This window comes from Puntigrus tetrazona, chromosome 2, assembly GCF_018831695.1.
Source record: "Puntigrus tetrazona isolate hp1 chromosome 2, ASM1883169v1, whole genome shotgun sequence".
NCBI lineage: Eukaryota > Metazoa > Chordata > Actinopteri > Cypriniformes > Cyprinidae > Puntigrus > Puntigrus tetrazona.
This window is the reverse complement of record NC_056700.1, coordinates 4,190,358-4,205,612: the sequence shown is the minus strand read 5'-3', so window position 1 is coordinate 4,205,612 and position 15,255 is coordinate 4,190,358. Positions and strand designations below refer to the sequence as shown.

Here is a 15,255-nt window from a genome sequence, read left to right as displayed (position 1 = left end):
GTCAAAGGTTATGCATAATCAATTTAACATGAGCTCAGCATTTTATGATATCGCAACCCAAAATATATCTGAACGTGACCAAATAATGAGACCAAATAATGACTGTCACCATGTTCTTAGACTGAATGATGCCCTTCAAGATATCTTTTTCTGGAACACCACAGCTCGGGGTAACAAGCGACAGTTTTGGCCGAAATATGCCGATATACAATAGTATCTGATATCCAATGTGCCACGTGCTGTATCGAATCTGGTCAAGTAGCATTTTTCTCATCAAAACAGAAACAATTGAGTCGCATATGACCAAAGGGAGACCCATGAGAAGGAGTTGGTTTTCCATATTAGCTGTCCTCACTTACTGATAAAAAAAGGCACCCACCCAACTCAGTTGGATACAGATAGCAAGAAGTAAACAAGGCTGAGAACGGACCAAACCCAAAGTTGATTTGTGGTTGTGAATGAAAACTAAATCTGGACTTCACCTTAAAGAAGGTCAGCTTTCAGTGTTAAAAGTTTTCGACAGCCCTGTATCAGATGTAAGAGAAACGAGAACCGATGCGTGATGCTGAGAGGGGTCCGTAAAAAGCAATTAGTGTGGAGAAAAGAAATCAATTTTCTGATAGTAACAAGCAGAGAATTAATGTAACGGGAGAGAGGAGCAAACCTAACTCCTGAAAGTGTTGAGATTTGCTGAGACACTGATATCATTGTGCCAGTTTTTCCTTTGGATTCAATAAAGGAAGGTAGAATGTCATCACCTCTCCAATGACCTGTCCATCCCACAACTTAGAGCAGGATTCCTCAAATCTGGACCCAAAAGGCCACTGCCCTGCATAGTTTACCTCAAACCTTGATCAAATTCGATTACCTGTGATTTTCTAGGAATCCTGAAGGCCATGATGAGCTTATTCAAGTGTGTTCGATTAAGATTGGAGCTAAACTCTAAGCTAAGGCATTGAAGCTAAGGCATTGGAAAGGCATCGAGGAATCCTGATTTATACTTTGCTACAATGCAGTAACATGGGGGGATAGGTTCAGCGCTATGGAGTCTTCATTCCTTGCTGAGAGGGTTAAGAGTGTACTCTGTCTTCACAAAACACAACAGGCCCTTATAGACTTGAGGATGAAGCAAGATGAGCACTGCTCCTAAGGCCCAAGAGGGCTGGGCTCCAGACACAGTGTTCATTGTTCCTTATGTGCCACTCACCAAGATGTGTCGACAGGATGAAACGGAGACAGGCATGAATCTCTTTGAAGAGAAAACAGAGGCAAGTTGCTCCCTTGGTGGCAGATGGCCAAAGGTCAAGCAGCAGCACAAAATCTACCTGTGCAGAACCTCCTGGATTAAGACAACCTTAAGCGGGTCAACTAGACCCTAAGCCGGCCTTTCCAGTCAGTAAAGCTGGGGGACAACAGTTAGACATTTATAATGGCCTAGCAGCTCAATGATGTCTGCCATCGGTGGTGACCAGAACAGCCACACAATATCAAGGGAACAATCAGTCTTGTAGTCCATCGCTCAGTTTCACTCAGGACTGGGGCAAATGGCTGGGACCTCTATTATGTAGGGTGCGGTAGGTCCTGAAAGCCTCTGGTGGGTTTTCTTCGTACAAGCTACTTTATGGACATCAACAACAAGGACTGCTCAACATCCTCAAGACGGACTTTCTAACAGCTGGAAAAGAATTCTTGCATGATGTGCCTATGAGGGAGTATCAGAGAAACCCCAATGTGGCTGGTAAGCTGGGAGTGTTTAACCAGTGCTCTACAGAAAACTTCCATTAGACCCTAGCTTTCTGGGCTTATGGTTTTCCATAGAGTGGCCTTTGGATGCTGCAATACACTAGACAGACTTAGTTTGTCAGGTTGCCAATATAGCTGAATTTTAGATCTGACACACTAAATTATCTTTTCACACTCCTTCTGGGGACACCGCAGGCACTCAGTCACCCGATCTGCACCCAGGGATGTTAGTGCCAGTCTTTTACACTCTGCCGCTACCATACCACTGATGCTGCAACCAGAACTGAACTGAGGTGCTGCTTTGGGATTATTCCAGGCTTTACTGATGAATTATCTTTAGCAACAAGAACAGAATGTTGAATTTGTGAAACTAGTAGCCTACACTCGTTGTACTACTGCTGAAGTTGAAGTCGTGGCATGCAACATATGGTGTGATGTACAGTAGTATTGGTTCCAGTCCTGCTTCTGAGGGACCAGTGTCCTGCAGAGTTTAGCTCCAACCTGCCCCAACAGACTTGTGCATTTAATTAGGACTAAACCAAAACTCTGCAAGACAGTGGCCCTACCAAAAACAGAACTGAGAAACCCCTGATTTATAATCTTGAAGACGAAAGTGAGGAAGAAAGAAAACCAACCCAGAAGACATCTGTCTTTGGACATCCAGCTGTGAAGAGTCTGGCGGGTTTCTCTGACAATCTGGTGATATCTCATCAGTGCTGATAGTTTGAGCACATGCCTCCTTTAAGACATAGAGAATAGCATTATTGGTGAAACACTGAAAGACTTTAGCAATAGACAAATCACATCCATATAGCTATGACACACAACCATTACCAAAGCTTCTGGGACACTGTCTAAGCTTTCTCTTGTAGTCAAAAGCAATGGCTCTATTGAGGGGGCAGCTGCTAGGGACATGGTTTCCTGCTCCGGACCAGGAGTAGCACCTGTGGAAAGGGAATTAAATGAATGTGAATGACGCCTGTCATATGATAAACCTCAATCTTTGGTTGAAGTGTTTTAAGCTCACAAGAATCAGTTGGGGATGGTGATACTGATGACTCTGAAGTCAATCTCAGCTGTGAAACATCAAGCTCGCCACAGCAGTCCATCTCCTGTTTCCCAGAGGACTGCGCAGCATCATGTTCACTTGTGCAAATTTGAACAGCTATTGTTTCCTCCTGTGTGTCCGTGTTTAGCGCGTCCTTGGACCCACTTTCCCGTAGGGTAGTTTCTACACAGTGCTGAGGGCTCACAATGTTTGACGAAGTCTCGGGAGGTTCACAGGAGTGCGGGCGCATGGCAGTGACGGGAACCAGACCCTGAAGCACTGCGGCTGGAATCGGATGCGCCCCCATGCCAACTGTCTGGGCTGGTACGAACGCCCATTGCTGCTGGCCAGTGGCTGGAGAGTGGAAGAGGTTAGCCTGACCCCAAATCACAGGCTGGCCTCCAGGGAGCATCTGGGCCACCTGCAATGGTCCCTGGACACCAAATGCCATTGGAGCGGCTTGGGTAGCAAACGACTGTTGGGTCCAGTGAGCAGCCTGGATAGCACCCATGGTCATATAGCCTGAGGAATGGCAAACATCGAGTGACAATAGGTTTTATTAATAGCATCAATTGTAATAATGAGAACTTTGATTAAATGTTGCAGAAGCTCTCAGGCAGTTGCTGTATGTTACCTGAGGGCACAGCTGGTGGGCTAAAATGAGTGAAGAGTTCAGGACGGTGCTGACGTCTCCTCCTTCCAGGATCCAGTGTGGTAGCTGGCGATGCTGGCATCTGTGATGACATTGTAGAAATAATAAAGATTACTGTCTGACCAGAAATAAATTGGACCCAGTTAAGGACAGTTTTTGCTTTTTTGACTTGAAACTTGTGTTTGATTTGTGCAAGCTCTGTTTCATGCAGAATAAAGTCAGACCATTCTGTTTTGCTAAAAATGAATATATGCAATAAAATTTCAATTGCTCATGCTAAATGTGTGTGTATCACCTTTGTTTGGGATTAAAATGAAGTGGTTTCCATTATAAATGGCTACGGATACTTTTGGTTTAAGGCCAGTTTGGCCTGAGAGCAGATAAACAGTAAATAAATTTGCTTTAAAACAATTATTGGATTCAGCCTATTTGCTGAAAAAAATCAACAACACATATATTGTAACTATACAATACACAGTCAATAATGCAATGCAAATATATTTAAGTACTGATCTATAACAGTATACAAACTTTACAGATAAAAACATGCACATACACACACATATTGTTTTTTGTGGTTTATGGGGACTCTCCAAAGGCATAATGGTTTTTATACTGTACAAACTGTATGTGCTATTGTCCTAAACAAACCATACACCTAAACCTACCCCTTATAAGATTTTCAGAAAAAAACACCCTTAGCTCTTTTGAATTACAGGCACAGGCAGTGTCCTCATAAACCATCTTTAAATTGTAATACCTCTGTTACAAATTATAAAAAAAATTGTGTTTTATATATTATATATTTAACGTCTTTTAAACCGAACCTAAGTTGAGTAATATTAGGGTATGTCATTTAAATAGTTTGCATTAAAAGGGAGACTAAGCACATGTGTGATCGTTCATCTTGAGGTTTACTTACAGAAAGGATGTCTGGGGGGGTTGCCATGTCACCGAAAATATCAAACTGGTTTATATTCTGCAAGACAGTCAGGGAGGAATATAAAGAAGATATAATACTGGAAGACATTCTTCAACACAGATTATATGAACATGATCTCTGATTGTTTTTTTCATTGTTTACTGAGCGAAGCAGCCCACAGTGGAATAGTTATTGATCTAACAGCTGGCCCAGCAATGAATTTATGCTTCAATAGTGGAAATACAGTACTTGGCTACTACACGTGCTATAGTGGTTATCAGATGAAGACATAATGGCATGTCAATTACACTAACAAGTGAAGGGAATCAGTCGATGAACATTAATAAAGCAAAACAAAAAGTACAAGCAGTGACATGGATGGTAACTAAAATGCATGACCATTTATCCAGAACCCAATGTAGATGCAAAACGAAAATGAATGGCAACACAACAGTCATGTTCTATAGCAAAGCTAGCAAATCACACCAGAAGACCAGAAGATCAGGTGTTCGTAGATTCAGGCAACATCAATGTTTGGCACGTGTGAGCAAACATTGCAGAAGGGAGACTTATATTTATGTGAGTAAAGCTCCAAGCACTCGATAGGCTCCGACTGAATGAACAGACAAGCAATAACACTCTGTGAAATGGACTGATAACAATCATCTAACATGGATTCACTGTGGTGAAAACAGCGTTGTGTTTTGACTTCTATAGATGTGTTTGGGGTTTTGCAGTGCATGCCGATCTGCAATGTTTTTTGTTTCTTTGCTTTTTATATGTAGTAATGTTGTTATAAATAATAAGCTCTGGAAATTTAAGGTAGACATCATTTTGAAAATTTCCACCATTGTAGTAATTGTAATCCAATCTTTATTTGTTTTGGTTGAAAAAGAATGAATGCATTGCAAAGTCACGTTAACCGTGTAAACCCATGCAGTACATACTAGAGGTGAACTCCCAAAACAAATCTCTGTTTGATTTCCCCCTCATTTGTTTCTCTTGTATAATAATGTCATATAAAACTGAACGATTTGTAGCATGAACAACCAAAAAAATGTTTTCAGTAGATTGATCGCTTTCAATTTGCTTTGGAATTCAAAAAACTTTACGTTTTCTAAATCAAGACAGGGGAAGAACATTGAGAGGTTTGTTTAAGGTAAAGTTAAGCGAATGTTTGAGACATGAGAGAACCTACAGTCATAAGATGGTGTTTTGGAACATCATAGATCCCGTCTTTCTGCTGACTTGTGGGGACCTAAAAATTATAAGCAAGTTAAGAACACAAGACTAATGCTATGTTTGAGTAATTTCATTCTATGTGCCCTGGGAAAGGAAAAAAAAATCTGATCCCCTGCTGATTTTGAACCTTTGCCTACAAAAAAAAGAGATTAACAACAACAAATGTTACGAATTTATTAGCATTTTAATGAGTCAAATAAGTATTTGATCCCCTGTCAATCAGCATGAGCTGAGATTAGGAGCACTTTCTTAAAAGGGAGTAGAAAAAAGACACCAGTAGAAAAGACACCTGTCCAAGGAAACGGTCAGACTCCAAACTCTCCACCATGGCCAAGTCTAAAGAGCTGTCAGGATGTCAGGGATAAGATTGTAGACCTACTCAAGACTGGAATGGGACACAAGACCCAAAAAAAAACCTCACTCTGCCTCGGTCTGGGGCTCCGTGTAAGATATCGCCTCAAGTTTCAATGATCATGAGAACGGGGAGGAATCACCCAAGAACTACACAGGATCTCAAGGCAGCTGGGACCATAGTCAACAAGAAAACTATTGATAACACGCCACAAAGGACTGAAATCCTGCAGGTCCCCCTGCTCAAGAAACATCTGAATGATTCAGAGGAGAACTGGCTGAAAGTGTTGTGGTCAGATGAGACCAAAATCCAGCTCTTCGGCATCAACTAAACTCTGCATGTTTAGAGGAGGAGGAATGCTGCCTACGACTCCAACAACACCATCCCCACCGTCAAACGTGGAGGAGAAACACATGCTTTGGGGGTGTTTTAACACTAAAGATAAAGGATCAAAGGGATGACGGACGGGGCCATGTAAAGCAGGGCATTGAAAATATGTCATGGATTGGTGTTCAAGCATGACAATGACCCACAACTGGCCAAGGCAAGTGTCTCAAGAAGACCACATTAAGGTCCTGGAGAAGTCTAAACAGTGTCCAGATCCTAATCCCATGAAAATACTGTGGAGGGAGCTGAACGTTCAAGTTGCCAATCATCAGCATCGAAAGCTTTATGACCTGGAGAGGATCTGCAAAGAGGAGAGGGATAAAATCCCTTGTGAGATGTGTTCTACAGGAAACGTCTGACCCCTGTGATTGCAAAAAGGGTTTTGGCACAGAGTCAAATAAAATGCAAATCAATTTGTAATTGTTCTTCTCGTTTCTTTATCGGAGGGCAAACATGAAAAATCAGCAGGGGATCAAATACTTTTTTTTTCCTCACTGTATTGTAGGTATTTATATATACTTGAGTTCTGTATTTTTAAGCTCACAATTCGGGGAGATAATCGTATAGGTCGACTATTTTTAGATTCCGTTTTCTTTCTGATGCTGTAACTGTAGAGGTGTGGGCGAAGAGGGGAGTGGCTTAAGCAGGTACCTGGTAAACGCTCTCCTCTGATTGGTGGCCACGGAGGGGCTCGTGTCCAGCTTCAAACACAATGTACTACAAGGAGTTGGGAAAGAAAATGAGAAGGGCCCCGTATGGAACCAATCAGACAGCGGCAAAACTACGAACATTCAATGCTGAATATTGTTTATGTTTATCCAGAAAAATGAGAATCCTAGAGTGACCCTTTTTGGATAGAAAATCAGCAAAGGTATCTCATTCATATTAAATTTTATTTAATATAATGGTAAGAAAATGTTACTGTTTGGGGCTTCTCACAAAAAAGAGTTATCTCACAAAAATATCTAATTTCAGAGGAGATGCCAAGATGCCAAAGTCTGTTGTCAAATGTTTTTGCATCTATATAATCTTAATGCATAACTAATATATATATTTATGTTTTTCCAAATTTTTAGAACAAAATTTACTGCTTATCAAAGGTTTGGGTAATATCAGTAATAATGAAAAATATTATTATGATTTAAAATATTAAACTTTTTATTGTAAAACGTATAAATAATAAAAAGCTAAATTTAACATGATTTATTCAAAGTAGAAACATACAATACAATTTAAATGTTTGGGGTCAGAATTTTTTTTTTTTTTTAATTAATACTTTTATTCAGGAAAGAATGTTTAATTCATGTTGTTGTTGTTTTAAGTAATAGTAAAGACGTATATATTCTAACAAATTGTTTCTATTTTTAATAAATACCATTTTTTTTTGCCTTTTATTTATCAAAGAATCCTGAAAAAAAGCACATGTGACACTGAACACTGAAGTGATTATGCTGAAAATTCAGCTTTGCATCACCGAAATACAATTTAAAATTATGCAAATAGAAGTTTTAAATGGAAAAAAACATCCCAAAATTTGACTGGCTTTGTACATATGAGTGTAAGTTGATATAGAACTCTATTCATGCTGCCCACACATAATTTAAGCCCTGTTCCCCCCAGCTAACGCTGAAAAAAAAGCCAAGTCATGGCCTGTTCACATGAGTAACTGTTGCTAAGTGTGAATTTTTGCAGATGTGATCTGTGAGAAACACCAATGCGTCGCTAATGCCCAAGAGACATTAAGTAGGTTAAAAATCTGTGATCCTGCAGTGTGAATGCGTTTTGACTGATTATTGTGTAAATGTGAAAAGAACATAAATCAGCCTTTAAAGTCATGCGATATATGGCCGGCATACGTCTGAGCAATGAAATCTCATAATGTAATAAGAATTGCATGCATAATAACACTAAAATTACTATTGCAACAGGTAAAAATACTTTTTTTCATCACAAACCGTTGCAGCAGCTCCAAAACTACTAAACCAAGCTACTTCAAACAAAACTAAAGCAAGACATTTTGAGAGCTTCTAGTTGGAGATGAGTCTGGATGTTAAAGTTGTCTGTATTCAGTGTGAGCGAGAGAGCACTGGGTTCATCATATCAGAGAACATCCGGTATAAAGTAGGGCCGTTTATGACTCCCCACAGAACATATAGACAGAACCACAAAACATGACTGCAGATCAATACACTGGCAATGACTGAATGGTTAACAGAAGGTCTGTGAGCATCAACTGCACAAAATATCAACAACACTTAAATGGAGTCAAATGATAGTAAAACTTCATCAGTTCATAAGCTCGTGGTGAATGAGTTTGCTCACCTGATACACCGGATCATCAATCTCATCCTCCAGAATCGTCTGCATCGGCCATTAAGAAAAATAGGCATCATTCGTAATGTTTTATAGACGAAATTAGGGCAAACCGAAACAAACACGAAACCGAGAATCATCTGAAATGAACAACTCTCATGTTTGAAAACAGAAAAGGGAACGATGATGCAAAGCAAAAGACAAAAATACAACTACACAGCTTACTACTAATATTACTTGACTCAATATCCGTGATATTAACACTTTTTAAACCAACAATTATAAATGTCTTGGAGGTAACGTACAGACACGTAATCATCATATCACAACCAAATATAATTGTGTCTATACACACTCAATGCAAAATGTTTAGCAGATGCATACTTTAACGTGAGTTAGAACGATGCTAGACTAAAATAATAAGATATGTGAAAATAGCGATAGATTCTATTTACACTTTTTTAAACTGACCTTGACTAAAACTATTATAACAACCTAAAATTATTGCAGACCCCAAAATATGTTCTTTATATTATATAACATATATATATATATTAGTGGGGTGGAAACAAAATCCCACATTAAGAAATAAATCACATGGGTGCCACAATTATTAGCACCAAAAACTGATATTTTATTTATTTTGAGCAGACAGTAGTATAAATGTAATTTTTTAAGTATTATATTACAGTATAATAGAGATCACGATTGTGTGGCCGCAAGTGCGCCGGGTCTGGGCGAAGCAGAGCGGAGCATGAGGATCGTCCGCCGGCACACGGCCAAGCAGTCTCAATGGTCAGGATTAGATGAACACAGGAAAGAGTAGATCTTCAGAGGTAATTAAACTTTGCACGTGACATCAGGTACATCAAAAGACAGGACTTAAAACATCAGATACGATCAGCTCACTCCACTTGATTTCACATTTTATTTATTCTTTTGAGCAGGTGACAGTAGTATAAAAAACAACCCAAAAACGACCCATTCAGATTTTAAGTGGGAGGAGGTTATGGTACAGGACGGATCCCCAGGAGCATTGGGCAGGCAGAAGGCAGAAGGTTCCCAGGCCTCTGGAGAAACAGGGAGGAGCCAGGAGGATCCTCCCCAGGATATTTCACAGTGGGCAGGAGGTGCCAGAGCCCAGCTATATCATACAAGGAATACAGTGGTCTCATCTGAGGAAATTATAGGAATTATAGGGTATGGAGGAGGAGCACGCCCCAAGAGCTTGTTGGCATGTATATAGCGTCTGATGGTTGCAGGTGGAGGAGGAGACCGAGGTGGAGACTTTGTGAAGAGATGCTATCATTTGCTGAGTTCTTTAACAGGCGAGCAACGCTGGGCGGAGCCAGGCGGCTGAGGACTGAGGTGAAGCTTTTGAGGAGCCTGACACTACTGTTAAGGGACCTTCAAAGCCGGAGGACAGCAGATCCAGCAGCAGAGTGGGTGGCTATTTTCTTGTACCCATTACCTAAGGGGGACGACACGTTGAATCTGAGGAGGGAGCCATGAGCCCAGTGGATAAGAATGGCCTCTGTGTCACGAGGAGTTATACCCTCAGGAAGCAGGAAGTGATTGTAATTAAATGTTCCTAGATATTCAGATCAGTGGTGTAAGCTCAGGTGAGAAATGACAGCGCTGGGCTGCTACATTTATGGAATTGTGAGGATCTCATGTTATTTGATGAAAAAAAGATATTTTTTTATATTCACGCGCGCGTTATATTTTTCTGTAATCAGTGTGACAATATGCTTCTGCAATGATTTACTGGACAGGCTTTTAAACATCTTAACCACCCCTTAAACCTAGCTGGCCTGTTACACACTGGGAGGAAAAACAGGAACTCAGGATAGAGGGAGGTGGCCAGCTCCCTTTGCGGTTCCAAGAACATACATACAAGTATTAGTTACAGTATAATAGGAGCTGCAAAGTAGCTTACGTGTCTCGGTACAGTTTATAGGTAGTTTGCATTAACCTACCTTTTCCGCCCCGTTAAGTGGGCCTCTAGCAGACCATAAAAATAATGACACGTTGCACATCGCTGTTTTGTTTAAAGGCAGTGTGTGGACGTTTCAATCGATCTCATGGTGATTAAATAGATATTAGCGGAGGTGTAATCTGTATGAATGAGCTCCACACGGAGGAAGTTTGGATCTTTCTAAAACTACCTGTTACAAAACCACAGTTTATAGGACATTGTCTCTTAGCACGAGAGCACACACATTTTCTGGCAAAATAAAGTTTGAGACCCAGGCAGGTAAACACAGGGGTGACATGATGGCGACGCTCGGACAAACAGAACTCATCTTATAACACGCTGCACTACAAACTGATAGGGGCGCAATTGTATTTCAAGCTCTGATTGGTTGTATTTCAGGGATTTGTTTAAACGACCTATACAGGCGTATTGGTTAGAGGACGGGTTGGGGAGATGAATTCAGAAACAATGTATGGTCACTGTGTAGGGGTCTTTATTTTTAAGTGCGCAACTTATGGCATTCACTTTTCTTCTTCTGCCAGTCTGGGTTTGAACCCACGGTTGCATGAGCTGCGTTGCCTCCTTCTGGATTGGAGGGGAATTGCCTGTATTACTCGTAAGGCTGCATTGCCCCAATGAATTCAGAAACAATGATTCTGTGTAGGGTCTTTAAATACATTAATCGTGCCAGGCCTAATATATATTATATTTCATCATTAAAATCCCCTTTCACCTTCATCTTGAGTCTGGGTTGTCCAGTTAAGAGAGGCTCAGTAAGCATGCAGTAATTCATTCAATAAGCATGAATTTGATGCTAAAAAAATAGCCTTACCTGATAGACGGCTTGTTCACAGTGCTTGTCTTTCTGAGCCTTTTTCTGAGACTCCTCCCTCTGTTTGATGTCATAGACGAGGGTGAAAAGGTCACGCAGGTCCAGTATGACCGGTTCTGCCTACAAGATGATAACTGAAGGTTGTAGCTTTTAACTGGCATGAGAACAGTCTGAATTCAGCAATATGGAGAGCCGTGACCACTAACCGAATGGCTGGTCTTGATCGCAACAAATTTGTGGTTGCCTTTTTTCCCGCAGACGTATCCGAAGGCGCGATGGTCCCTTGTGTCTTTGGCAATGTAAGAGATTTCATGTACAGAGTGGTGATGCTGTAAGACCTGAGAAACACACCACGCACGTCACGTAAACATTTTCATATCATACTATTCAGAAAGTGTGCTCGTATTAGAATTTTGGACAGCGTCGGATGGCTTACGTTTTTTATCGTGCAAGAAAGGGCAAACATTGCAACTGCAAAACTGCAACAATTAGGCAGAAACAATCAGGGCATAATTAAACTGAACGGTGATGTAACACCGCGGCAAACATGCCTTCCTTCCTTGCTTTTTTTTTTGAGCGCGTTGCAGGCATAACATTAAATAAAAATCTCTTTGTAATTTTATCAGTTAACTAAAGGTTGAAGAGACTTTGTTTTCCAAAATGCCCCAACCTTCCTAGAAATGAAGTTCATGTAATTCACCGAAAAATAAATACTCCCCCTCTAGGCGTCACACCCCACTGTTTGGTTTCTTTCGGTTCCCCTGTCACCTGCGTGATCTAGTTTCTGTCCTGTGTTAATCATGTTCAGGTCATTTAATTAACGTCATTATCTCCCCTTTATAGGCTGAGTCCTGTTCAGTGTATCACCTTCTTAATATGAGCGTGCCACCCTGCTTGCGTTTTGGGTTTGGTTTTTTCAGTCTTTTTAATTGCAATGGCTGGGTGTTATGCTTTTTTCATCGTCAATAGTCCAAAAGTAGTCAAATAAAGGGCATCCTTGAGAAGAATCCAGGTGAAGAATAAAGGCCTCCTGTAGTGATCTGATGCATTTTTGTAAGAAAAACATCTATATTCAAAGCATCATATAAACTTTTCTCTCACTTTCGATAAATGTTGCTGGCGAAGCCGTGACAAATGCGGAAATGCAGAGAGAGAACAAAATGTAATGCCGATGATGAATTAGACACACGAAATGTTCGATATAAGTAAATGGGAGACTAGTTTTGCTTAATTAGGGAAACTTTGCTTCCTTTGCTCCTTTAAGCTAACTTGTGAGACTAGCGTACAACACATACGTCCGAGAAAAGTGTATGTTTTAAATACGGATATTTTTCTTACAAAAAACACATTGATTTGATCTTTATTTAGCCCCTAGAGCTGCGTGAGGCACGCTTTCTTTATCTGATTACTTTTGCCCGACTAAAAAGATCGGAATTCTTATAACATTTTTAATATTTGATATACATTCTCATAATGCTGAGAAAAAAAGAACGTCGTCAGAATCCTATTCTTACTTGATGAATGCTATTATAGCTTTGAGAGAAATGTAAAATGTTGCAGGAAACATTATAGTAACCTTTAAATAGCGTTCTAAGAAGAAAACTGGACATGTGCACTTACCCCTGATCTCTCGTCGTAAATCTTGATTCCACCAAAAGACACAGTCAAGAAAATCCTCTGCTTGTGGCTCCCCTTTGAGCGCGCTGAAGCGGCGATGCCCTGAGAAGAAGAAGCAGAGGGAGTAGAGGTACGTTCTCATGTCTGCTCGACTCTTCTCATTCGTGAGGTCACTTTTGATAGCACTTCTGAACGTTCATTTTTGAAGACAGACTAAAGTCGTTAAGCTGCGTGAAGTCTTTGAAGCAGACGTTCTCATTTCACTCGCCCTTTTCTTCTACGCTGAAATTCTGAGCACGTTCCACAGTCGCTTGAAAACGTCTTTCTGAAGGCAAAACTGAGCAGCTTAAACACAATATACACGCGCGAAGCATGCAGAAAATGTCCAAACCTCTTAACGAATGTGTTTTATTTGCTATGTGGAACAAATAAAGAGACATTTAATTTTAATGTTATGTGCTTACGGCAAAAAAACCAACCTTGTTTAATTATAAATGTAATTACAGAAAGTAATCGCAGATGTAATGGTATTTTTAAAAGTATAATAAGTGCATTGATAAGTGCATTGCATTAAACAATTAATAAGTACATAGTAGTTAAGGCCACCTGATATAAAGTAGGACCCATTCAAATATGCCAAGCTGGGGACAATTCATATTTTACCCATGGAATATTTTTTATTCACAAGATTTAGTTTGAGTTTTTTTCTATCCAAATGCAGACACCACAAGCTTTGTGTGCAATTTTCATAAAACCCGCTATCCTTGCTATCCTAGCTCCGCGCTTCTTCCTCCGGGACTCTTTACCTTCAGCTTCATCATGGAGTCCTGGCACAGCTTGTCTCCGCGCGTGGCCGTCACGTCATCAATCCCAATCAGCTTGGCTTTGTAACTGACGCCCTCGGCCCTGAAGCGCTGAATCAGGGCCTGCTCGCTGCGATCCCGACCTGCGCGGACACCACGAGACGCAGGCGTTAACCCTCAGAGCATGCTCCGCTGGAAGACTGTTGATTTACTACTAAATTTATTTAAAGGATAAAGAAGCACGTTTTATTTCTGCTCTTGATTGTAGTTGCTGGGAGAGCAGGAAAGACACAGAAATGTCGAGACGTGTTACTTTAATAGCGTCTATTATATTATGCTGCATAGTTACTTTTTTTAAATAGGCAGTAAAATAATCCTTTCATTTTAAATTGCCAACAAAACGTCAGTTCTTTAAATGCATAACTCAAGTTACTGTACATCTCTCCCGTCTGTGCCTGCGTTAAAGAGAGACACTGCGGGCAAAACAACCAGTTTTTTTTTTTATGCACATGTCAAATCTGACACTTCGGGCTTTTGGTTTCTCGTAAGGTCTCTTTTCAGACCAGCGGAAAGAAACCCTCCTTCTTTTGTAGCGCTTTATCCGTTTGTATCGATACAGATTTCAATGCATGCTTTTTATAAAGCAGCTGTGAAAATGTCATGCTTTACACTTTTGATATTTATACGGTAAACCATTTTAAGATTCGTGCAACGTGAAGACAATAATTTCTTCCTTTTCTACTAAACACATTCCTGTTTTATTTATTAAATGTGTGTTTGAGTAAAACTAAAACCCGTCAGTGGAGCACGAGAGCACGTACGCAGGTGAATATCGTGCCCAGTCATGAAACCAAAAGAAATCGTTAATATTGATCTTTCCAGTCTTCCATCGTTTCACTGGAAAGCCGGTTTGAAAACCGACAGAGCCACATCTCGGCTCTAGTCTCAGAAGGCAACGTAAATGTTTTGGATGCGCTGAAATGAAAGTAGATCAGTGAATCTCCTGGAGGAGCGTGTGTGAGAGCTCTGTGAGAGCGGGACAGATGGCAGCATATGGGGAGGAGGACCGGAGTCTCCAGACGAACCGATCTGTCAGGAGGCTGTTTAGATTTTGGAGTCCTGACACAGAAACTCGTTGACCTTTCAACCCCCGAGAGACAAATGGCCAGATACGCCTCATATTTAATGCAGAACATACAGTATGGTTTATTATGAAGCTAGTTAGGGTGTGCAAATATGAAACTATGTCTTTGAGAAATTATCTTCGTTCATTAGTTTGTTTATTAAAAGGTGCCGCTTAACTAGCAGAAAAAAAGAAAATAAAAAGTCAACGACTTCTAATGTCTGATTTAATTTCAGCATTACC

General features: G+C 40.5%; 1 protein-coding gene across 4 annotated transcripts in view; it reads right to left on the bottom strand.

Annotated features, from left to right (window-relative positions):
• Positions 1 to 15,255, bottom strand: part of LOC122361024 (complement component C8 beta chain-like) — a 37,555-nt gene that overhangs the window by 11,396 nt on the left and 10,904 nt on the right. For 3 of the 4 annotated variants that reach the window (XM_043261966.1, XM_043261988.1, XM_043261973.1), the window contains exons 3-14: positions 13,893 to 14,032; positions 13,090 to 13,188; positions 11,676 to 11,807; positions 11,470 to 11,589; positions 8,669 to 8,707; positions 6,998 to 7,063; positions 5,564 to 5,623; positions 4,366 to 4,422; positions 3,426 to 3,525; positions 2,771 to 3,313; positions 2,578 to 2,687; positions 2,379 to 2,482 (exon numbers count right to left, since the gene is read on the bottom strand). In XM_043261966.1, the coding sequence (XP_043117901.1) occupies positions 2,379 to 2,482; positions 2,578 to 2,687; positions 2,771 to 3,313; positions 3,426 to 3,525; positions 4,366 to 4,422; positions 5,564 to 5,623; positions 6,998 to 7,063; positions 8,669 to 8,707; positions 11,470 to 11,589; positions 11,676 to 11,807; positions 13,090 to 13,188; positions 13,893 to 14,032 (1,570 nt within the window). The remainder of the gene's footprint in view (positions 1 to 2,378; positions 2,483 to 2,577; positions 2,688 to 2,770; positions 3,314 to 3,425; positions 3,526 to 4,365; positions 4,423 to 5,563; positions 5,624 to 6,997; positions 7,064 to 8,668; positions 8,708 to 11,469; positions 11,590 to 11,675; positions 11,808 to 13,089; positions 13,189 to 13,892; positions 14,033 to 15,255) is intronic. The other variant, XM_043261979.1, reaches the window with a different exon arrangement.